Source organism: Anas acuta, chromosome 2, assembly GCF_963932015.1.
Source record: "Anas acuta chromosome 2, bAnaAcu1.1, whole genome shotgun sequence".
In the NCBI taxonomy this organism is placed as follows: Eukaryota; Metazoa; Chordata; class Aves; order Anseriformes; family Anatidae; genus Anas; species Anas acuta.
In genome coordinates, this window is record NC_088980.1 from 4,892,446 (window position 1) to 4,918,567 (window position 26,122).

Sequence of the window (26,122 nt, forward strand, 5' to 3'; positions counted from 1 at the left end):
ACCTAAATATAGGCACTTAGTACCTTTTGAGATGCTCTGTCAGCCTCATGTGGGTCTGGCAGGGAAGATATAGATCCTCTAGAAAGTCCTTCCCCTTCTGAAGTAGTAAGATACAGCATGACACCAAAAGTGGCCCTCAGTGCCTGTTTTTAGGCAACTAAATGTAGCCCTGTAATACAGCACTGTAATATATACACTCCTGACAGGTTTGTCTGTGCAAGTACCATGAAGAGGAGCTTCAACAGAGGGAGAGATATCTCATACAAAAGTAAATATCCCAAATAGACAGCACGAACTCTATTGTTAAAGTAGCTATTTGTTTCTGCTGTTTATTAAAGGAGCTGTTGGTAACTAGCTTAGGGCTGTCTACAAGGCTACTCACTTTTATTGCAGTCATGAGGCCATCCTTTCCATCATTTGAAAGTTTCCATAGCAAAGGAAAATTCAGGGGAAAAAGAAGGAAGGACAACATTAGTATGACAATGAGATGTTTGCAAATCACATACCTTGCTGACAAGTACATGACCACAAACATTCAGGGTGACAGTCACTCTGAAACGCAGACTTTTAGCTTACTGAGTATATCCGCAGACGGATTTTAGTTTGTCTTCAGACCCTCAAGCTTAAATTCTTCGTCCCAAGTGACTAAGGGTACGCAGTATATTCCAGGCCAGAAGTCAGAAGAGAATTCAGGGTGAGTGACCAATGCCCCTGTCCTGGCCTCAGTGCTCCTCTCCCAGTAAATGTTATGGGTATAAAGTCCCTACCAAGCTTTCCTCTGACACCTGGGCAGCCAGTTAAAAGTAAGCACTAACACATCTGCCTTCCTTTTGCTGTTACAGACAGATTTGGTCACTTTTCAGCTCTGTCACAGCTACCAGTGCCTCCCGTAGTCCCTAGCTCTGCAAGAACCTTGGTCAGTGCTATGGTCTTGGGTAGCTGAGTTCTCTCCCTCATGTGGCCTCCACTGGGATGCTCAGCTCTTGGTGGCACCTAGCACACAGCGAGCATCAGCTGAGGCAGTCAGAATTAATGCTGCCAACCAGATAAAGAAGCCAACTGTCACCAGGGATCAGTGTGTGCAAATAAACATGAAAATCTAGGTGAGAAGTACTAATAGATCCTTTATGTATGTTGTCGTTTTCTCTCAGCAGCCTTTGGATGGGGGAGCTCATGGAAAAGAGTGAGAATAGCAAATTCATTTATATAGAATAAGAATATCTCTACTGAAGTAACTCCCAAACTTTTCAGCTAGCAATTCTCCTTCTGGACTGATGAATCACTTGTGCAATTTAATTTTGAAGAAGATAAAAATCCCTGTTTTTTTCTGATGCAGCCTGTGGCAATTTGAATTTCCAGTTCTCTGCTGTCACATCAAACTAGAACTCCCAAAACTTGAAATGCTTTCTCCAGTCCAGTTCATCGTGTTAATCCCATGTGATTATTCCTGCTTATATTTGGAACTTGCCCTTGCCTAATAGTCTCTAATTCCATCTGGCACCTTCCATTGCGATTGCAAAAGCAGCAAGTCTTGGATTGGTGCCTTTTTGGCATCCTTGATGGAAGTAACCCAAACCTGACTCTGAGCTGACAAAGAACGTCAAGATTTGGTGGTTTAATTTCAGAGGCAAATGTTTTCTTTCTGTGGGTGAAGGACACCCCCGCCTACCTGCCCTTCAGTAGGTTCTCTCCAAACAATTCCCTTTGTGTTCCCGGGGAATGGTGCAGTTGCTAATGTGAAGAGTTTAAGATTCACGTCAAACCAGTGGTTTGAAGCAGTTGTCTCTGATGAATAAAGCGAGAACCGTTTGACTTCATGCTCTTCAATACGACAAAGACAATTCCAGCAAGAGCAAGTATACAAGCTGCAGACACTGTTTTATTTATTTCTTAGGTTCCCCATGGCCCTGCTCTGCTAAGAAAAATGTCACATAACTCTTAGAGAAGCATTTTGGTATCTCACGTAATAAGCATTTAATGTACAAGATTCCCAACACTGCCAGTCTCCCAGTGTCTATTCGAGTGCTTATTGCACCATTTGTTATAAATAACATTACAATAACCACAGGGAATGATGTGATGGATGCCAAGATACCGTAATCATCGAAACACACCACATTTCATTGGGGGAAAAAAAGAGCATATTTCGAGAACACCTTTGTGTTAGCAGCTCTGCTGCAGTGTTCAGCTGGAAGGCAGTCACAGAGTTGTTCCATTCACGGACCACAAAATGCCAGGAGCCCTGGGACCCTGGAAATGAGAGATAAATGTGTTGATAAATGTCTTCTCACAAGCTTAGGTTGTGACCTCAGCAGTCTTGAGATAACAGTTCGGCAGTTCTGACATCGTCAACAATCTTGAGATAGTTCCGTGTGTTGCAAGCTACCCTACTTTGTAGTGAAAGCAACACAGAACTTGCTCCTAGGTGCCAAATCCCTCTGCTGATCACAGTATACAAGTCACAATCTTCTTTTCAGATTTATTTTTTTCTTTTTCTTTCCTGTTTACACTGAGAGGAAACTTGTCTGAGAAACTCTCTAGCATATGCAACAACAACAGCAATTAGAGCAAATCTCAATTCTCAGCATTGAGCTGGTAACAGAAATAATAATTACCCGGCTCAGCAGATTAAAAATAGAAGTGGTAAATCTGTCATTTCAGCTTCAATGACAGTGAAAAAAAAAATATGCATTTTTCAGGAATGATTTATCTTCTCTATTTCAAATGTCTCTTGCAGAGTGCAATGAGTGGACTCCACTGAATCTGAAGGGAGTCCAGTGTGACTTGGTTACATTCAGATCTCTGCAATACAGTCTTGCACCAGGGGTCTTGTGAGCCCCACCTAATCTAAGGATGGTTTCAGATGCATTCTGTGTCAGCACAGCATAGAGCTGCCAATACTCTACACAGCAAGCCTTGGGTGAGCCAAGACAGAGCCAGAAGCAAAGATCCAAACAAATCCCACCCTTAGCTCCTTGTGGCACCAAAAAAAAGGAGTAAAAGGGTGTAAAAATAAGGCTACTTGCTGGGACCGTTAGTTTCATTCTACATTTTAATTCCTGTTTTGAAAGGATTAGTAGCTGTTGGATATTTGCTTGCATAATCTGGTATTTCTGGTAAACTTCTGAGTCCGCTGCAATCAGTGATAAAGCTGAGAGGCTGTTTTTGATCAGATTGGAACTGCAAAATGTGTCTTTTAAGGTGTATCTCATCCTTTAAGCCACTCTTTGACTCACAGGTCTTATTTTTTCCTCTCTCTTCCTTCTTTTCCAGATAAATTTTGTATTCCTATTTAACATAGTTAGGATTTTAATGACAAAGCTGAGAGCTTCAACCACTTCAGAGACAATACAGTACAGGTAAGTCAGCTGGTGCTTCTTGCTGTTTGTGGTATTTGCAAAGAACTGCCTTGCCTGTCCTGTCCTTGTCCCGTCTTTGTCTTTCCAGATGCCACTGTGATTTAGAGGGTGTCTTTCTTTCCACTTGAGCTCCTATAGTTAGCTCCACAGTATTTATTTTTGCAGAATCTCTTTAAAGTGTGCCTGTGTGCTCTCTGTCCACTCCATTTCGATATCCAAACAATGGAAACTGCCAAGGCGTACAGGTACAGAGACAGCTGTGCACTGCCATGGCCCCAGCTCCATCAGGTTTACATTTATCTTAATGCACGTGTGAAATTTCCCCCTTCCAGTGAAATCCAAACTGTCAGTGAGGACAGGAACTTTATCAATTTCTGTATGTGTACAAGCATAAGTATTATATGATATAAATATGTCATAACTCCTCTCACTGAGGAATAGACCATTCATTAAGCTAATATGATGCATCAGTGCTTGTTTGTCTCATTTTCTAGCTTTGTAGATGCAGAACAATACCAAGACTTCCCAATAACTTGTGTATGTGCATATTAAGATCCATGTTCATAATAAGATCCTACCAGAGTCAGAAGTTAAAGAACAGAGCCTGGGCCAAAGCACTCATACCACATCTGTAATCAATAGCAGTATTATTACTGATGATTACTGTGCACATACAGACATGTAAAGTAGAGTTTAATGGTATTTGTAAACTGTAGGTTATGGGAAAAAAGGGTGTTTGTGTCTCTTCAGCTGCCACCAGCATTAGTGTAACCATTCAGTGGGTTGCACCCACGCTAACTAATCCTCAACACATTATTACCTATTTATGAGGTGCCTTTTTATGTATTTATTTTATTTACTTATTTATTTATTAAAAACATTTTTGTTTATATATATGTTCTTATACTTTATTTATGAGGCAGATCAGTTCCCCAAGCTGGGTGAGTGTACAACCTCACAAACACAAGTGTGGTAGAAAGGAAAAGACAGGAATGTTTAGCCCAGGGCAGCAGAAGGAAGGTGGACTTCTGTCAGCCTTGTGGACTTAGATCAGACCCAAACAGTCCTGAAAAAAAAAAAATTCGTAGAGATCAGGAGATGCCGAGTGTCTTTTCTGTCTTACTATTTGCAGTCTCCTGCAACATGAGCCAATGTTTTGGAGCATTTATGGACAGACATGTCCTTGCTCTGACAAATAGCTCTGTTTTTGTGGGGTAATATTGGCCACAATCCTCTAAATCATTTCTAGATAAAATCTCAGTGTATTAAGCTGAGGTTCGAATCCTGATGTCCTCAATCATCCTGCTCTTGACTTTGGAGGCAGTTTTCCTGCTGTAATGGGGCTTTGTTGTTTTACCTGGTTCCTTCCTTTCACTCCTGTCTGTGGCTTGGAGACAAATGTGAAGTTAATGCAATAGTCTGTTTTTCTTGTTCAGATTCTTCTTTGCACAATTCATAAGAAATTAAGAGGAAAAAAATTACCCCTTTTCATGCTCAAACCTCATGCTATAAAACTAAAACTAGCATGAAAAAAAAAAAAAAGCAACCAACAATTCAAATCTCATTACATTTTACTCCCTGCTGCAGTTGGCGGGGATTAGAGATATTAGATTTTGAGGCAATCTAAAGTAACTGCCTTCCTCCTTGAACAGATGATGATGATCTTATCCTCACTACAAGCTCTGTGAGGGAATCTTCTTTTTTTTTTTTTTTTTTTTTTTTTTAAATAGAAACCCTTACGATTCCAGGAAAGCCTGGGGCAAGGCTTGCTGCTCTAAAGCCAAGTACTCCAAATATTTGTTAAGCAAGTATTAAATAATGTGGCAGCCAGTTTGTTAAAACTGTCGCTGTCTCCTGACACTGACAGTGCTTTTGTGCCTACCTACCTACCTGCCTTTATCCACCTTTTGCAGCCTTATTATAGAAATTTATAGAGACTTAGCAAAATTGCAGTCTTACGTCTTTGTAAAGCACCTAGCACAATGAGGTGTTGTTTTGCTTCTGGCATCTCAAGACACTATTACAGCCCCAATAATAAAGATTAGCCCCTGATAATTCTGTTAATAACAACTAATGTTTCATTGTGCACCATCTGCTTGTTTATTATTTGTAAGACAGCCCTAAACCATTGCATTGGGGATACAGATGTTGCAGGGAGCGTGAGCATTCACACTCCAGACAGAATCAAAAGGTGGGCACAGGGCAGGTCTCACAGGCACAGCAGTCCTACCCCAGTGCAGGATTTACCACCTTATCATCCTGAGGTTTAAGAAATCACTCCTGCAAAGAATCTCAAAACCTTCAGCCTAATGCAAGCCCTGGAGATAGGACAGAAACTCTCCAGAGGAAGAAGAGGCAGAAACAGAAGGATGTAAAAAAGGTTTCTATCTCTCCCCTGGAGTTCAGGGTATGGGGAAAAACAGCAGGATGCAAAGGTAAAGACTTTCCCAGAATACTTTACTTCGAGTGGTCAGACACTGGTCAGAAACTTAGTTCACAAACCCACCTGTGGTTTCACAACTCAAAGTGGAGGCTGACATTCTTTCTCTGCCCCCCCCCCGCTAAACTCTCTCCAGCCTTTTGGCCACGGAGTCAAGCTCAAATGCTTGAATTATTTTGCCATTGTGCAAACAGAGGCTTTTACTGTTGCCCTTAGAGAATGTCCTATAAGCATGCCCCAAGAGATGGAAATACCTACAGGGAGCAGTTGTACTCCCTAATTCCAAGCACCTGTGTTAGACACTAGACAGAATTTTACATGTGAATTTTGCTCTGGAAGTTGTTCCTTCCTCCAGTGACTGTACATGTTGGACAGCCCTGAGCAGCCATGTCTTAAGAAATCCTTGCTTCTTCTTGGCTACTCCCTGTTCAAAATGTGCAGGCACTGAACTATCTCAAAGAGGCACCTAAGTGCCCTCTCCAGCTAACGTAGGTACTTCACATCCCTCTGAATTGCTCTGAGACTTGTGCCCTCTCTCCACTTAGGGAGTGATCTGTTTGGGTGGGGTCATTCTACAGCGGTTCAGGTAACACAGTTCTATCTTCTGCTCACTTGTGTTTTCTCTTTCCTCCCCACAGGAAAGCAGTCAAGGCAACTTTAGTTCTTCTGCCTCTGCTAGGCATCACATATATGCTTTTCTTCGTCAACCCTGGTGAAGATGACATTTCCCAGATTGTTTTCATCTATTTCAATTCCTTTCTGCAGTCTTTCCAGGTAGGAGAGCAATTTTACAGCTGGTATTGGCTAAAAAGGATCCTCAGTGCTTTTCAGCCATGAAGCATATGGCAGTAAAGTCCATGATACAAATAATACTTGAAAAGTGCTCAGCTTTGTTATTTTTGCTTACTTAATAGATATATTCAGCACGTCTTATGAAGTGGAGGACTCTTCTCAGGTGTATACCAGAGGGATTTACCTCCCTTATCAGCACTATGTTTAGTCTACAGCTACAGGTCTTTACCTAAGCTCCATCTAAAGTCAGGGGACAGATGATGTTTCATCCCACCAGAAACTACATGAGAGAGGATGGTGAATCATGCTTCCAAGCTGCCTCTCTCTCTTCACAAAGCTAGCTGAGATTTAGACTAGATGTCCCTAAAGCAAAAGGAAACAAATCCTACCTGCTGAGTTGACTTGATTAAGACATTAACTATGTCCTAAATCTTACCCAGCCTCTCACCCCAGTGCTCCTGCTGTTCTGAGTATACTCAGTCATCAGACCATAACAAATCTTTGAACACTTGTGCCCTATTTCCTTTTTCCACTACCTTTTATAGGAGTTCTGCCAGTCGTAAAAGGCAGTGGAAGGTGAGTAATTGTCCCAGCTTTCCGGATTTGGGAAAAAAAAGAAGAAGAAAAAAGTGACTGAAATAATTGTATTATATTTGGTCATTTACTTCTGGTTAGGTGTGTTCTATGGTTCTACCTCTGCTTAAAGACCCCTCCTGGTCTGGAGTGGAAGTGTTTGATATTAATGTTTTACCTTTGAAATCTGCAGGGGCAAATGTTTTGATACTCAGTTTGTCAATGCAAATACATGACACACGTTCTGTCAAGCCAAATCTAAGGCTGTGTAATACAAAAGTTTGGGGCTTTGGATTACTGTACTACTGATTGCATGTTTAGCTTTGACGCAGAGAGCATCCCACCAGAAATTGAAACTGAAAATTGAAAAAGAAAAAATGACGGTTTTAATCAATGAGCTTTAGCTCTTACCATTGAAGCAATACACATTTTTCATTCCCTGAAATTAATTGTATTGCTCAAGGTCTCCAAAAATGATGCACTGCTTATTTTATTGTTAGTGTTACAAAGACATATGTAAGAAAGGAGGGATGGTGAATCTCTGCTTTATGGTGACAATAATTGCAGTCCATTGCTAAAAGCAGAATGGATGGGACTCAGATTTAAACATGAAAGCATCATCATGTTGTCGTCTGAATTTCCATTATGGTCATTGCAATCTTTGCTGTCATTGGAGAGGTGTAGTCACTGCTGTCAATAGATTCCGCAGTGCACTTCAGCTCAGTTAAACGGAAGCAACCTGATGAAACACAAGAGCAACTAAGGCCATTTGACACCCCCCTGTGGTGTCCAAGACATACGCATAGAACTGGCAAGCATGACACAGGACCTGTGACATTTTGGGGAGGCAACTGGAAGCTGTAGAAAGGCTTTAGCACAACTGAATTGACAATCCGCTCAATCAGTGGAAGAGCTGCCTAGATTCTAACTCTTATATATTAACAGTGAGCTGAAAGACACCTGGTATCTTGTCATGAAACTGTAGGGTAAAAATTTTGTGTTGCTGGAAATGGATGTCAACAAGGTTATGATTATGCTCAGGACGATACCAGGTGAAAGCTCAGTCCCCAGTTCTTCCTGTGAAAATACTTACCTAATAACTGACTGCTTTCTATTCTTTCCAGGGTTTCTTTGTGTCAGTATTTTACTGCTTCTTGAATGGTGAGGTAAGTAGTGTCTTTTGCTGTCATTGTGATTAATTCTTGGGAGGTGGAACCTATCTGAGTGCCTGATTGTAGAACATGAGATGTTTTTACATGGGGTCATAGTTCCATCAGTCTGTTCCTCTTGAAGAAGTTTCTGTTAATGTGCATCTGAATTTCCCAGCCCTCTTTGTGGGTGTTCTGTGTTCACAAAACTTTATCCCATTCAGCTCCAGCTGGGAGGGCAGAGCAGAAGAGGAGTATTCTCAGATTGTATTTTTTCCCCACATTTTAAGAAAACCTTCTTTGAGGTTTCTCATTAATTCTTAATATGATTTCTGGGCATACATAAGCAGTGCTTCTCATCTGGGCTCTCATTAAGGTTATGCTACAGGTGACCCATTTTTGTAATGGGATTGCCATGCTGAGCTGAGTGAGTTAGTTCTTCTGTGTGGGTATCTCTGTCTAAGTGATCAATACCTGTTGTAAATAATCGGGAACAGGGTAGGTGTGTGCTCCTTTTGAATTAGTTCTGGGGAACTGATACTCATGTAAGAAATGTCTCACTAATACCTCTTTGTGTTTGATTTACACCACAAAGTGTGAGAGATTTATTTTTTTCCCTGCTTACAGTGCCTGTGTCTAATTTATCTGCATTATGCATGTCATTTTATTCCAGTTAAAGTTTGTGCCTCTGCAGAAACGAATCTAATGTCTTAGTTATTCCTGCAGAATCAGTATATATTTTATGTGTTGCTTTTAGTTTCATTGTGAGCTCCGTGTGTGGTGCTATGAAAAGGAATGAGCATGTCTCCTCACCTTTCTAGACCTCAACCAATGAAGCACCAGCATTTTGGTGGTTTATGTTGTTGTTGTTGTCATCTTTGGTTTTATTGTTGTTGCTTTTTGCTTTTCTTCATTTCATGCCTTCCTCATATTAACCCAACTCTGAGGTGATGTTAACAAGAAGCAACACTGCTTTCCCAGGTTAGGCACATGCTATTTTTATAAACAGCCAGCAGAGTGTCCCCAGCTCTATTTCTAACCTTCCTCCAATGAATTATGACCACACCATCTGCCTCTTAATAAGTAGGTAAAGTCTTCCCCCAAAAGTACTGACTCCTTAACTGTGGGACAACAGTTACCTGAAAACCTTGCTACCTGAGTTGTTTTATGATCACACTTGTTTTTCTTTTTTGTTTGTTTTTCTTGCTTTTGTTTTTTTTTTTTTTTATCATGAGTCATTGTGCTGCACAATCTGATGAAGTTGAAGGAACCAAAAGACTCATGTATCAACAGTCAGAACTTTGTATTAGCCCAGCGCACTTCTATTTTGTGGACTTGAACTAGGGCCAGGTCATACCAGGCTTTCACTCTTCTGGCTGCTCTTGGATTCTTTCAGCTGTCCTGAAGTGGAAGAAGCATCTCCTTCTTCACTACAGCAGTCTGAAGTTCTCTGTCCACAGCCATGAGCCCACTTCCCATGCAGTAGCTTTCTGTGTAACTAGTTCAAGCCAGTCAATACAATCTCCTTCTCATCAGGTTAGCCTACACCTCTATTTGCTCACCTGCACAACTCTAGACATTACTGGCAGTATGGACTAGCTCTCTGCTGATTCTGATGCTTGCCTAGACACTTAGCTCACATGTAGACACCTACAAACAGCTAAAGTTGTGAGCTAAATCTTCCCTGCTCTCATATGTTTACATAATGTATAACTTGACTGACTAAACCATGGCAACTGCCTAAATAAGTCTTTGAGATATAACATAAGACTAAGTCCCCCAGATATTGCAGCATTTTCTCTTTGAAAAGGGACTTTGGATTCATCTTATGGTATTGTGGGCACGTCTTTGAAGTATCATAAAGGTTTTAAAGGGTAAAATTTCCTGCTCTGTTCCAGCTGCAGCTCTGCAAAGCTTAGAAACAAGTAGAAAATTCAATGGCTTTTCAGACTCTTCTGAGTTTCTAGTGATGTTGACCAGAAAAAAAATATATATATCTTATTGTAAACCATTGTAAAAGCTCTCCCGTGTGATACCGCCTATCCTTTCCAGATCTCCCTACACTCATAAAGTATTCTAAAACAGCTTATGTTTCCCACATCACATTCCAAAGCCACATCCCACTGCAAAAGCTTGCAATTATGCCGTGTCTTGCCTCCTTGTGAAGTGTAACCTGTACAGGCAGCATTGCCAGAAAAAGGCATATGTAAGGGCCTTGGTTGTTAGCACAGCGAAAGTGTTTTTCCTTATCATTAAATTCCATATCTAAGCAGTGAAAGCCATATTCATTTATTGCTCAGTTAGATTTGCAGTACATTAAGCGTTCCTCAGATATCTACTATGAAAAATCCTGTATTTCTTAGTCCATGTGAACAGGATCACATTGGAAAAGAAGTACCAAAATATCATTTGCATTCTCCTACATCAGTTGCTTTCAGGGAGTCATCCCAGCTAGGAATGGTGATGAAGGAAATGCCACTCAATCTCCCAGCATTGTAAGTAAAATCCACAGTAGATTTAGCTCATTTAATAGTTAATTGCATCATCCGATAAGATTGTAGTGTAACAAAGACTTTTTTTATTTTGAGAAGTTAATCTGCATAAATGTCCATATGGAATAGTTATTGCAGAACTTCCATAAATTTCCTCTTCGTAGAACAGCCTGAAACCTTTATAAATATCACTGAAGCCTTGATGAATTATCATCTCTTTAGTCAGCCTGGTATTCCTGTCTGTGTGATAGATGAGCTGATGATTTGCTGTCTCAGAAGTTTATAAATACATCAGGTTCTCCAGCTATGACAGACTTGGGTACTTTAAATGCATGCAATAGTCTTTAGCAGGTTATTTAGCCCACGCAGTGCCAAGCCTGCTCTTAATTATGACACAAACAAAAAAAAAATAGAAAATTAATTATTTTAAAATTTAAATAATGCTGTGATCTCAGCTGCATCTCCACCATTTCATGTTTGATAGATGCCACTAGGATCTTGTAAACTCCTAATGACAGTCTGTAGTTGAGCCCATGACTGCTGGTAGTAGAGTTCACACAGTATGGATCACAGATTACAGTTATCAAAGTTTCTGCTTTTTGTCAGTGTTTTACCTGTTAAGTTTGGCAAAAGAAACAGAGAAGAGTTTTTGCTGTGTAACATCTTGTAACTTCCCTTTATTAAAACAAATGTGGACTTAGAGCAGAAATTTGTTGCTTCTCTTCCTAAGAGCAATTTTGCACCAGATCAGAGGAATTATATTTCCCTCAATTCCACAACAGATTTCAGACAGATGTAGGAGGAGCTTTGTTGGCTGCAGTGAGAATTAAGCTGATGGGCCAGGTGCTGAGAGAGTGTGTATTGTTCAAGCCCCCTTTCTGGAGATATGGCTCTTCAGGTATTGAATATAAATGTCTTTCCAAGCTGATACATAATATTATACACAAGCTATTCCAGTGAATCAAGGGAGAAGAAGCGGTTTAGATACAGAACTGACAGTCTTTTTTTTTTTTTTTTTTTTTTTTTCTTCTGAAAAGTTCTGAAGCTGTTGTGAACAAACTGCGTGTGCCAGGGATGGGCATGAGGGGCCACTGGCACTTGACTCATATTAAGCAGCTCTAGAGACCTTATGGAAAAAAGTTGTCCTTGTTGGATGCATAGAACATCTACTAAACCTAGAGGGCAAAAATATGCAAATTTCATTTAATCTGAAGCATCTCTGCACTTTCAAGAAAATTGAGATCAAGATGTTTTGAGAATCCCAGATGTTATGAAAAATGACAATGACAAAAGATGCATGCATTTTCGTTACATAACACTTTAAAAGTATGAATGTTGGTTGTGTTTTTTTTTTTCAATGACTGCAAAAATCAAAACGCTCCTCAAAAAGTTCTCCATCAATTCACAAATCACAAGATTGAATTTAATTTCACATAACATGGGATTTAACAAATGAAAAGTTTAAGATGGAGTTCTTTTGGAACAAGAGTAGATGTTGGCATGGAGCTGTGCTGAACAGAATAGACTTTCACAGAACTCCTATTGGATATTTTTTTCCTAGAATCATAGAATTGTTTGGGCTAGAAGGAACCCTTAAAGATCATCCAGTGCCACCCCCTGCCATGGGCAGGGCCCCCTCCCAGCAGCCCAGGCTGCCCCCAGCCCCATCCAGCCTGGCCTTGGGCACTGCCAGGGATGGGGCAGCCACAGCTCCTCTGGGCAGCCTGGGCCAGGGCCTCACCACCTTCTGAGTAGAGAGTTTATTTCTTACTACAGTTCATTAAAAAAAAAAACTTTGGGATATTTGAGTTGATGAGAATTATTCTATCTAGATCAGTTTGATTGTAACATAATAATCTATAAGCAGTGATATGCTTTCATGGTATTTCATCTTTATGTAAGTATGGATGAGAGAATAGATTTATAAAAAAAAAATAAATCATCTCTGTAGTGCAAGATGATGAATTCCATCCAGCGACTGCACTTGATAGTATGTGTTTAATTAAAATGCTTGTCTTTTAAAAGGTTGCTTGGAGTGGGATTCATCTCACATGGTACATGATTTTTCTGACAATGATCTTGAGAAATGAATGTTGGAAGAAAACATTATCTATCAAGGTCACTGCCAGATCTGAAACTTAATAAAGGCTCAGTGAAGGTTATAGTCCTTAGGCATATGTAGAATATTCTTGAAATTCCTTTATTTGCGTGATATGAAATCTAGGATAAATATTCATTATAATTTCATTACCAAAAGATACTCACTGTTATTAGGCCTAACAACTGATCAGTGAAGACAGGGAAAAAGTGCACTTACTGCCTTTCATATTCCAAGTGTATCTAACTGTATGGTTGTGTCAGCTGTGGTCTTATAGCTGCTGTTGGTTGGAGTCTGGAAGGAAGGAGGTCAGATCTCAGATGCAGTGTACCCTAGAAAAGGAAATAAAATATTTCTGGTCCACCACTGGTAACCCTTCAGAGGAATGAGAACTTCACTGGGAGGCTTGTCTCCAGTCCTGTTACCTCAACAAAGGCATGATGGAAACAAGAGGATAAAGAGGGAAAGGATCCCTGCCCCCAGAGAATACCTCTTCTTGTTGTTAGGTGCTTTATGTCATTTCCAATAGCCATCAGTGTTGACCCCTGAGAGAGTTCTCTGATCTTTGGAAGACTTAACAACCCTAATAGGAGATAATAACATAGCTGTACAATAACAGAGTGCTTGTGAATGAAGGTGGTGATGTGTTAGAGTGACCCAAATTTATAAAGTGATACTGCTTGATGAATGGGAAAAGAGAGAAGTCACCTCTAGCAAACAAAATGAAGGAAAATAAGGGCAATCCTGATCAAACACAATGGCAAAAAAAATAATACGGAGGGTATATCAGCAGTAGAAGAGGGCTGAGAGGTGTTTTGAGATGTCTAACTTTGGATTTACTCAAAATGGCTGGATAATTCTGAAGTGTTGGACTGGAAACCTTCTGAGGTCCATTCTAAATGTAATTATTCTGTAATTCCTGAGTCTTATATCCATAACAAGGTGGTTGTCCTTCAACAATGCCTGAGGGGGATACAAGCTAGCAAGGGTTGTGTCTGAAATTCTCTTGCAAAGAATGAATTCTCATCTCAAGCAAATTCTAGTATTATCTGGTCAATATCAACAATCAGCTATGAATTCACATTTAAGATAGAAAGCAATTATCTGACTTAGATGGAAACCATAATCAGAGAGCAACAGAACACGTAACTTCGTTAGATGGCACTGTAAATTATTCTCACAACTAGGTGCAAGACAAGGATAAATATGTTTAATTTTTTTATATTGACCCTTTACCCAGGCACCATCTGTCTCTCAAAATCTATTAAGCTCAAAGTGGCTTACTTTGATCTGATCATCTTGGGAGGCTATTCATTATAATAGCCAGCTATGAATCATGACCTAAATGGTTAGTCATCCACCTGCCCATCAATCTAAGCAGACTTCACATTAATCATCCCGAACCCAAAGGACACGCATTAAGCGTTCCTCCAAATCACTGAATAAATATGAATATGGGGGTGGACTAGAGGGCTAAAGTTTAATTCCATCTTCCACAATGATTGTTTTCTGAGCAAAGGGACCCAACAACATGGATGTGACTACTATTGTTAAATGCCCCTGGGAATGACTGGTCAATATAAAGTCAAACCTTCCCATTGGGACCACCAGGTCATGGTTCATTACAGGACTACAGTCTTCTTCCACTGCCCATCGCCTCAACCAGGTGTGTTCTGGTAGAAAGTCACCTTCACAGAAAATCATCTGTGAGTCCAGCAGGTCTCTTCAGAGTAGCATCCTATAAGAAAGTGAAGATCTAGGTATGCTGAAGGATAGGAACTGGCCTGAAGGTCCTTCCACACCCCGTTTTCCTTTTCACCTACAGTGCTGCTGTTGTGGCAGTGACTCCAGAGCACTCCACAACAAAAGCACAAAGTCTTGGCTTGGGCTGATTGCATTTATGGCCTCCCCATCAAATGGTTCATTATGCTTTTTACCAGTCCCTTTGCCGCCCAGAAAAAGGGAACAGCGTTTGTCTCCTGCACAAAATGTGCAACAAATCTTTACTAGTCAGAACTGTGATATCTTCTCAAACAGTTGTATACATTAACAAAATTGCAGTGTTGTAATCTTGGAAATTAGGCTTCAGTGTCCCAGTCTGGCAGGTGCTGTGGAACTATCAGCCTGTTACTGCGATGTATTTTTTTAAAAAAAAAAAAAAAAAAAAAGAAAGGAAAAAAGAGTTTCAAACCAGTTAAGCCAGGTAATTTGGAGGGAGAAAAAGAAACTTAATAGTGGTACATAAAATAGCAATGTGATGAAAAGGTCCACCTGAGCTTCATTGTTGGAAGATTACAGAATTTATTACCACATTTCCTTTGAGTTTTGCAGATTAATTTTTATACTACATCCACTCCCTACCCTACTAGGATTAAACACTGGTAACGGCATCTTTATAGAGACATTTGGCTCCTTTCTTTGTCTGATGGTAAGCTGGTCATCTCTGGTCCAAGATTTGGCTCTACTGGGAGTCTTGAAAAGCTACCAATAGGGTACGGTATTACATAGGTATAGTTGTTTGGTTATTTAACACAATAAAAAAACTCAGTCCTATCTCTCTGAGAGCATTAGTGTTCCTCATCAGCAGATCCTCAAGTCTGGCAGTCCAATGAGGTCTGTGCCTAGGCCGTTCTGTTTCTTTGCTTCCATTCAGGATTATACTTACTTAATCTTTACAAGGATCTGGGCTTGGTCCATAGGGTTTTTCACAACATTTACTGTTAATGCCTTTTAGATTAAACACCTTTCTCTCTTGAGGAACACCTTACTCCTCTGGAAAACAAGGTATTATGTCCCATCGCCTTACTTTAAATTCTAATATATAATGGATGGCATTTATTCCCCTAATGTCGGACATCTGATACATACACATTTGCAGGTAAGCTGATCACTCTCAACTCCCTTTATAGGCAGTGATTCACCCAAATGAGAGTAGAATTCATTTGACCTATTTCAGTTGTCTCTTTTGGAGGAACTGTTGCCAGCATCTCTTGGCCATTCCTGGCTGTGTCTCTGCTGGATACATGCAGAAGCCAGGGCTTCAGAAGCTTCCTGGAAGCAGATTCCACTACAGGATCAGACCCAATGAGACAGACCGGTGCCCTGAAGCTTGAAGTCTGCATAGCCAGTTCTCTCTTGCTGCTCTTTTGAAAGTCCCTCTTCCTCATCCATAGCTTACAATATAATTGAATAAATCTTCATCAACTTTCCCACAATTTGCACCACCATTTGCAACCAAAGATGTTTAAAGTCCAGGGTGATTCTCCAGTGACCTCCAACTGCAGCACCAGGATCTGAAGCATGGCACAAAGACAAGTGAAACGATGAATTTGTTACTAAAACTGATTTTCACAGAGCAAAAACTGGTCTGTTGCAAAGCCCATTGAGAACTATAGGAACTACTTTTATTCCATTTGCTTTTAGATCAGGTTTTCTGGGAGTAAAAAGGGGCATATGAACAAGACAAGAACATAATTAAGGTTTTATGGTCATTAAGGTTATATAATCATTAAGGTTATATAGTCACAGACTGCTGAGCGTGACTCTTCAGTAATCAGAGTCCCTGTTGTCCCTCTGCCCCTCACTTGTTAACATTTGCATGTGTGGTATATCCTCTGGGGACAGAGTACGGAGGGGTCCCAGCAGTCTTCCTTTCAGCTTCCATTGCCATGACGGCTCCTTTAATCCTATTGTTATTACCAGAGTCTTCCTTTTTACCTCTGTGACTACTCTTATATTTCAGTATTGCATCAAGAAGCCCCCAGTGAATGGACCTTTTTGTTCTAAGCACTGTGTAAATGGTTCAAGCTATCTTCTGTCTGCTAATAAGACATGACATTTCTTCCAAAAATTTATTTTAATGTCACTGAAGGCTCCTTTCTCAGCTCATTTCTAATTGATGGCTGCAAGAAATTAGCCAGCAGCTAGTGTGGTGTGTAGCACAAGTAATAGAAATATGAAGTTGCTGTCCATTTTGTCAAAAGCCAACCCTCTTTGCATCTTTTCATTCTTTTTCTGCAAAAAATTAGCCAGCAGCTAGTGTACAGCACAAATAATAGCAATATGAAGTTGCTGTCCATTTTAACAAAAGCAAACCCTCTTTGCATCTTTTCATCCTTCTCTCCATTCCTTCCATTCTTTTTGTTGTTCTTCTGATGGGAGGCTTTTAATAATTTTCTCTGATCAGATGTGAATTTTTGTGATTTTCAGATGTGATGTCAAAGTTTGAGAACTCCTCAGTTAGGTGATCCAGTCAGGAAAGACAAACTATCACCCACTGACATCTGTCTGTCCCATCAGCTGAATTCTTTCTCTTGACTGCTGAGAGCAGTGCCCACAGTCTGTAGGCACAAATCTGTTGGTAAATCTAATTTGACCACACATTCAGGAACTGTGATTATGCTTAAATCTAATTTGATCGCACATTTAGGAACTGTGATTTGCACGGGGGCAAAATGCAAAGAGAGGAAAAGGGTGACTCTGAGGGAGCAACTGTGTGAATGAAAAAGACAGACCAAGGGTCACTGCAGAGAACCGAGCTGTCTGCTCGGCAGCGTGGAGAAACTTCACATCATGTCAAGCAACTAAAGTTACACAGGGATGAAGCTTGTAAATTGTATTTACAAGGCTGCTTGATAAGCTTTAACTGCTGATGATAGTGTGTATGCTTCTTTGAGCTATTACTGGCAAATGCTGTTAATTTCAGGTCATAGAGGTGCTAATGCTGACTCTAAGACATGGTACTGCCTCTACAAATGCTTCACAAACAGGCGTAGTTGCTCTGATGATTAACAACTGGGTTTGAAGTTGCTATTTTGCTTTTTCTGTTCTTCTTCGTCCCCTGTGTAATAGCTTTTTTTTTTTTAACATATTATTATAGCAGTTACAGCCGTTTTTCTTTTTTTTCTTTTCTGACCTGAAGTTAAGCCAGCATTTTGTCTCTGAGTTCAGCTGTAAGAGATAAATTTGAGCTTAACCTTTCCTGCTTGTGCTTTGGTCACATCCTAATTGCAGTGAATTATTTTCTCATTAAAAAAATGCTTTGCACTTATCCTCGTAAGTGCAGAGTCTATTTTCATGGGGCTAGACCATTAGGAATGGCTCCAGCTGTACAAGACAACAGCACTTTTGTTACTACTTTTTACACAAAGCTGGTAAGCAAACCGTGTCATAAAAGCCATTCAGACAACTGCTTGTTTAGACTCACGTCTTTATCTCCAGGTGTCTCTTTTTGACTTGATTGGTTTGAAGCTCAAATGATAAATCTAATCTGGCTTCTCTGTCCGAGTAAGTATCTGCTCACACAAGTTGCTCAGAAACTTTACTTTTGCATCAGAGATGAAAAAAAATCACCTTTATGAAGGACTTAAGTGGGTCGCGGGCTCTCTGTGTAAGGGTGAATTCCACTCCAGCAGAATGGGGGAAAAAACTTTATTAACAAAATCTCAGTATTTGGTGACATATGGGGAGAAATGAGCATTCAACAGGCAATGTCCCTCTGTTTTTCATGGGATGATTTCAAGATACTAGTTATCCTCTGACACTTTACATCTTATTACATTTGTATTAGGTGCCCAACATCTAGTGAAGCTAGTTTTGCACTCGATGGAGCAAGTTGTACTTAATTTAATTCCACATACCTAAACCACCTCCTTTGGGGGAACATCTCTTTTTCCAGTAACTACACTGAAAGCATAAATAATTGGCCAAGACTAAGTACCAAGCTTTCAGATGATACGCATCCAACCTTGCACGTACAAGACACCTACATTCGCTCTTGGGTGTATGTTATATGCTCCCTTAAATCCAGAAGCAGAAGTAAGTATCCCTTTGCCACTCCAGGTAGAACCATGGTAGGTTTGCAAATAGTGACAGCCAGGGAAGCACAGCACCATGATGCATATTCCTTCCACTGTTCCTCATATTTTACCTAGATGTTCAGTGAGCCAGTGAGGGCTGTTGTATGAGACAAGTTAAAGTGAGCAGTGCAGGTGGCTTCTACTTTAGTAGCATAGAGCTGAGTCAGCCCATCCTGCCTCTGTCTGTCTCATATAAATATCTCATTTAACTCACCTTGTAGGCTGACCAGCCTCCACCTTGAAACTAGTGGGGGTGTTTGTACCTACGACTTCATAATAAGAGGGTCTTCCAGAAATCCTGTGAAGTATTTAACCACATTGTTCTCATTCCGAGCTCAAATTCCTTTGTGATGATAGTGCTTCTCCTGGCAGTGCTGTTTTTCAGCTTAAATCCTTCTTTCTCTTTGGTGTTCACTCTTTCGCTTCTCCATGCAAGTGGTTGCCTGATAGACTTTATTTTTCTAGGGTCTGTCCCACCCCTATTAACGGTGAACCACATTAGTTTATATTTAATTAAATCGTCAATTCAAAATCAAAAGAAAGAAACCTGCTGTGGTGCTCTCCTCACCTTGCTATAAACACGTGCAACAAAATTGTCTCAATTGTTAGAGCAAGCAGCACAGATCACACAGAACCAAGAAAGTACCCAAAGAAAGAAATCCTTGGGTTTGTTTTGCCCAGTCTGCACCTGCCAAAAGGATTCTGGTAGAAAAGCCACATTTCCAACTTCAGGATTCCCCTGCCAAGGCACCAAAGAGGGAAATTGCAAAGCTGTTTTCCAAGTTGTTCCTTACAAACCTAAAATAGGGTGTGCTTCATTCGCAACTCCGGTGACGATAGGGCTCAGAGTTTCTAAGCAGTGCTACAAGCTATGGGTCTAACTCTGTGAAGACCCACCAAGAAATTAGAGGATTGCAGTCATCTGAGACATGGAGTGCAGATCCCCCCTTCCCATGCCGTGCTTATAGACCACTGTATGTATTAACCATTATTCCCATTCATCTAAGACACTTCATGCTGACAGTGTGGGGTTTGGGTGGGAAATACGACTTCTACTTAAGTTCATCAACTCATTCAAGCACCCACTATAGACAGCATGTTGGAGCTGGTCTGAGGTGGGACTGGTGAGTGTGCATTCCTTGTGTTTTGGGTAGACTTCACACTGCACATGAAGACTGAATACAGGCTTTAGAAGAAATGGAGAAAAGCAGTGGCTGTGCAGCTTTGGACGATTTGTTTCAATACCATCCTCCCTGTAGTTCCATTATTGAATATAAATGCACACAGAATGGCTTTGATCTACCTCACCCAGGTGCTCAGAGCTGAGAAGCTTTGTCAGTAAGGGCTTCTCACAGGCTATGCAAGCCCATGCCAGGCCTCGTCTGGTTGCCATGGTAGTTGAACCATATTGAGGTCTACTCTATGGCAACATTACTGCTACTAATACCCAAGCTTTAGCCTGACAGTGGTAAAATGGCGATAAGAGCACTCCTTAAATTTTGAGGGATGCAATGAAGATAAGTACATTAAAGATTGGAAAACATTCAGAGTAAGATATCAATATCGTCTAAATTTAGCTAAATTTATAATCCAAATATCTAAACAGAGCTGGTTGTCTAGACTCACTTTATAACTGATGAAAAGAAACATGCATTTTTCATTTATCTTAGTATATGATCTACTTTGGACATCTGTTTTAGGAGGAGATGCATTATACATTTTGACCATACTGCCTTGGTCAGGAAGAGAACTGTGGGTCAGTAGATGAGGTTTAATGTCTACATTATACTATTTATAACCCTATCTTCTCAAAACGTGTCTTTGGCAAAGGAGGCCCTGGCTTGATATAGAGGTTGGATGATACAAAAAATATTCTTCCTTCAAAGTTGACTGGATTTCAGGTTGGCAGCAGAACATCAGCATCCTTTCCAAATGTCATGTCTATGATTACCTATCCAAGAAGCTGGGCCCAGATTCATCTCACCTAAATTTGAAGACTTAGCTAGCTGCCTGGGTTAGGGGACTGAATTGCTCTTAAGTCTCTACAATAAGTGGAGATCAACTGAAATACGCAGAAATTGGTCTAAATAGTTCATTTCAGGTTCTGACTTTGAGTTTTGTCTTCTGGTGATTTGGCAGGAAGATGTTGCAGTCTATGTTAGGAGAATCTCCAGCCTTCCCTCCAGTTATGTTTTTGGCTAAGATCCCTATCACTTGTCTTTTGCTTGCTTGTATACATATGAATTTGAGCTAGAGCTCCTGGGCTCCCTCTGTGGTCCATACAAAAAATACTCAGAGTTTGAGACTCACCTGGCATATTACAACCATCTCCTTGAGGCTGACCTTCCATTGACTGCAGAATAGCTCTCCAAGCCTGTACAAGGAGCCCACAGGGATTAGCTCAAGTATGTCCATGTTGTAGACACCAAGGTTTAACTAGATAATCTGGATTCTCTGTCAAGTACAAAGGAAGCAGAGACAACTACAGTGCCTGTGATAGGGACTCTCTAAGACAACCATCAGGTACATCCATCTCGAGGGCTTGATTCAGCTGTGTAAATTTAGACATTCATTGCCATTTGAAATGCTCTGGGGTATTTAAGACATCAGATATAAGACATGAGACATGAGAAACGTATGCCTTTCCCAGAGCACAGTACCCAAAAGAATATCAAGTGAACTAGATGCACAAATGTAGGAAGCCGAATCAAGCCCTGTGTTTCAAATGCTCACCAGCTATCATCATTTTTCTCAGTGCTACCTAGTGTCCCTTTACTGAGGACACCTGCATATTCTAAGTGTTCATGTCCTTTCCTTTTTCTCTCACCAGGTCCGCTCTGCTGCCAGGAAAAGATGGCACCGCTGGCAAGACCATCACTCGCTCCGAGTACGTGTGGCACGTGCCATGTCTATCCCCACATCTCCAACACGAATCAGCTTCCATAGCATCAAACAGACCGCAGCTGTGTGATACGCCCTGCACATATATGCACCACCTGGTGGCCTTCAGGGTTCTTCTTTCTTCACTCTCCCCAAAACCCTTTTCTTCAGACTTTCTTCCTTTATTCTGCACTGCGCTTTTTCGCAATGAGGTGCCCATCACGTTTTTGTGGACTCTCATCTCCCACGTTCATAATGCTGCTTTAAGACAACCAGGCAAAAGCCTCTTGGAGTTGATGGTGGCGAAGCAGATTCAAAGAAGAAAGAGGTTCAACTGACTGCGCCTTGTGGAAGTTCACAACACGAAGCCTAAAACAGCACAGTGGCAGGAACAATCAATTTTTTCTCTTTACTTTTTTCCTTTCTGTATTGTGGTGAACAAAGACTATTTTCAACATGCTGCCCATCTCACCCTGTATATTGGTTCCCAATGATTTCAACAGTTTGGTGTGTAGATAGCCCGTCTCTTTCTTGGTCCTTTGTAAAAAAAATTTCTTCTCCACAGAACTGTCATTTGAGAACATGTGGCAGCAGGAAAAAGAGCATCTGAGAAGTGGTGTGAAGAATCTGAATTTATCTACCTTCCCCATTTCACCCTTTGATAGACTGATAGCTGCCAGGGCATCACTGGACTGCTTAACACAGGGCAGTTTGCCTTGCAAGAACCATGCCCTGTTCATACACAGAGTTTTGAAAGGACAACAATGTCTCTAGATAGCTCTATAAAGTATCCTTAATCCTCTTACCCCCATGCTTTTGACGGAATGTAAGTAGCCCTTGGAAAGTCTTTGTTTGGTTTCAGCTAAGAGCATTGGGGTGGGGAAGGACAACAGAACATGTTTGCTGGGTTTAAAAAATATAAAAGGAAAGCACTGTAAAAAAAAAATCAATGATAAGAAGGTGTTTGAGTCATGAAGATAGTGCTATATGCTGCACAAAGATTATCTATTCAGCATTTTGAACTAGAGCAGTTGTATCTACTAGGCTTTTTATGTGATGTTCAAAAAATACTGTATATTTTCAATAATAAACACTACTCTGGGTTGGTTTCAATAAAACCAAGCATCATTTTCTTTACTCTGGAAAGGAAGAGGAACCCTGACTACCAGTAGATTTGAGAGTGTTCTTACATCTACGACCAAAGAAAGAAATCCTGTGTGATAATAAGCCAGGAAGAACAACTTCAGGATAACATCTGAGGACATTTATACGATTAACTGTTGTGCCCTTTCCCAGCACATGGTGTTACTCTACACCCCTGTCCCCCTATACTCCCCCTCACTCTGCTTCTTTGCCATAGCAGAAGGAAAAAAGCAAGCTGCGTAGTATATTCCCCAACATTCATATCTCACCAGTGCTGGAGTGATTTGTACTTTCCACTTTTGCATGCTTGCTCTGAGTTTTCTTCACAAGTATTAGAGGACTCTTGAGAGCAATCTGGATCTGAATTCCCAGATTCTGGTACTGTTTAAATTGGTCTCTGTGGTTTTCAGGACTACACAAGTCTGGAAAATCTCTTGGGAGGCACTGATGTTAACTCAAGCCTTTTGGAGGCATCCTGTCATAACAGCTCCATCACATTTAACTTTGATCTGATTGGCAATTCATAGCAAATTTAAATTAACAAGTTAAAATTGCATCACTATTCCCCATCCTAAATCTCATCTGGATTCACGTTCCTCAATGAGATGACTGAGAGAGCGGGGAGATTTGAGGTTCTGTCTGGGAGGCCTACCATCTCTGCTGAAGAGGAGGAGCAGGGATGAGTCTTCACATCGCTCTCCGTGTGGTGTGCCAACTATCGTGATAGATTGCAGTGCAGCAGAGACATGTAGGATTGGAAATGGGCCTGTCCATGTCACTCATCGCTGTCAGTGCCCTGATTTCTGCAAAGCGATGCAAGCTAACTTCATGGTAGCTGGGAAATGGAAGTGTCTGATGCGAGACAGCTGTGTCAGTGCTTTTAAACATCACATGCATCACGACGGCCGTGCGCGGCCTCCTGCCATGTCTCTCAACAACATTCATCCCGGCTGAGGGTTTCCAGTCGGAGACTGGATCCAAAGCTCCTCACATTATATTCAGTGATCTCAAGCACTGCTGCCCAGTGGACAGCCTATGAATGGTCTGTAGGCTGCTTGAGCATTTGATGTCCCTCCTGGTAGGCAATGAGGAATGGAGTCTGTGTGTCCTAGAGCTCATGTTCTGGCTGTGCCAGAGCCACAGCCTGAGGGGCACAGTCTGTGGGCTCTATGTTTTCAAGGGGGTCACCTTCAGTCTTCTCTGGGCACAAGTTTCAAGTCTCTGGAGTGACTCTTGCTGATATTAACTGACCTGGTGTCAGGCCCACATTTTCATGCTCCATATTCCCTTTGGTTCCTGATATAAAGGCAACTCCTATCTTTGTCTTTCTCTCCTCCACATCAAGAACTAGGCAGACCATAGGGCAATCGAGATCTCCTGATGAAAGCTGCCATAGAAACAGGGAGTGGAAAGTAGTCTCCATGGATATAGTGCTTTGAAGCCTGGCTCTCTTTCCCCCAGCCCATCAACTGATCAATATCATTTCATTGCTGCCTTCAGTTCACCTGTCTGTTTGTATCCTTCATTTGCTTTTATTAGGTGCACTAAGAGCCCATTCAACACTGCAAATATGATTCAGCATAGCCCATGGTAGCTGTGAAACCAGGTGAAGAGCTAAGAGAAAAACCCTGAAGAGCTAATACCCATCCTAACTTTTCCTCACTGCTGTGGGCATGCACCCAGCTCTGAAGGGCAAGCACAATACAGCAGCACAGTGATGCTTTCACTGGACTGGGTTTAAAATAAATAAATAAATAAGGCTTCTAGGACCATTTATTTGAAATGTTGCAGGAATCTCAGCTGGCTTCCAGCTGTCAGTCCATAAAAGTAACTCTATGGCGGTTGCAGATGTCCCACCTTCCCTAAAGTGTTCCAGATGTACATAGGCATCTATGTATGCCTTGTACACTTCACTGCTCTGATTTTCCCCTAGAGAGAAATCAAAGAAGTGGACATGGTCAAATTAGCTAACCCAGGATCCTGCAGATAAGCCTTTATTCATTAAAGAGTGTAAGGAGACCCAGTTACCAAGGAGGGTCCATGCTGCCTTTCTCTTCCAGCAATGAGTGATGTAAAGTGCACTGAAGTCATTAATATAAAGTGCACTGAAGCCATTAAGATTTGCACTACCTAAAGAAACAGGGCTACAAGGGGCTCTCTGCTTTCTCTACTGCTAGGAACAGTTCAAAAAGAAAAATATGGCAGTCTTTATTTTATTTGTGCCAACAATTAGAAGATAAAAATAACTTTTTCTGATTCTGCAAGTTCTCACTTATTAAAGCTGGGAAGGACAAGTCCCCAGTTCTCTTTATGGGTAGCAATGCTGATATTCTTGACTCAGCTGTACTGTACAGTCCAAAGGGCTGTGAAGGATTTTCATGCTGCCTTGTGAAAGTGACAATGATTTGCTGATTAGTTGGGATACCTGGGAGCAGAGCAACTGAGATTATTTACAGACGTCCTGAAGAGCAAAGGGAAATTCCTTGGCTCTATGGCTCACCTGAAGGTGAGGACCAGCAAGATGGAAAAGCACCCAGGGATCTTTGTGGACAGCGAGGAACCCAGGCTAGGCTTATACCCTGGCAGAAAGTCAGCTAAAAGCAGATGTCTGCAGAGAAGTCAATACTTTGTGCTCATTTGGCCACATCTAGATCCTGTGCCCAGTCTTCCCCCCATCCCATCCAGTACAAGAAGACACTGATAAACTAGAGCAAGGTCAGCCAAGGGACACCAAGATGCCCAGGGCTGGAATCAACCATGTACAGAAATATTAGAGGAGCTGGGCTGGTTCATCCTCAGGAGAAGAAAGTCTTGAGGGGCTCTCACAGCAGCCTGCTGTTACCTACAAGGAGGTTACTGAGATGACAGACCCCGGCCTTTCTCAGTGGTGTGGGGCAGGAGGACAAGACACAACTGGAACAAGAAGGGGTCAGATGAGACATAAGCACAAAGATTTTCCCCAGGAGGACAGCCAAGCAACAGGACAGGTTGCCCAGTGAGGGCGTTCGGTCTCCACATCTGGAGATTTTCAACATCCAGCTGGATAAATCCCTTAGTGATCTGGTCTGCGGTCATAGCTAAGCCTGTTGTGAGCAGAGATTTGGACTGAAGACCTCCTGAGGTCCCCTGTGACTTGTATTACCCTGCCATCCTAGCGGTACTGTTAGTCATGCCACTAACACCACGAGCAGGGTTTAGCTTCTCGTTTCTTTCAGGTGCACCTCGGGGGTCTTGGAAACATGCTTATGTCACCACCTTCAAAAAAAAAAGCTTCTAACATTGCTTTATCCTGGCAAGTGTGCAAAGATGAATAAAGTCACATCTGCATTAGGCAAACCC

General features: G+C 41.3%; 1 protein-coding gene across 6 annotated transcripts in view; it reads left to right on the forward strand.

Moving 5' to 3' along the window:
• The window catches only part of CRHR2 (corticotropin releasing hormone receptor 2), a 157,234-nt gene extending 134,476 nt beyond the window's left edge, over positions 1-22,758 (forward strand). For all 6 annotated transcript variants that reach the window (XM_068673316.1, XM_068673318.1, XM_068673317.1 and 3 more), the window contains 4 exons: positions 3,274-3,359; positions 6,438-6,573; positions 8,289-8,330; positions 21,591-22,758. In XM_068673316.1, the coding sequence (XP_068529417.1) occupies positions 3,274-3,359; positions 6,438-6,573; positions 8,289-8,330; positions 21,591-21,731 (405 nt within the window). In that variant the 3' untranslated portion in view covers positions 21,732-22,758. The remainder of the gene's footprint in view (positions 1-3,273; positions 3,360-6,437; positions 6,574-8,288; positions 8,331-21,590) is intronic.
• Positions 22,759-26,122: the final 3,364 nt, after the last annotated feature.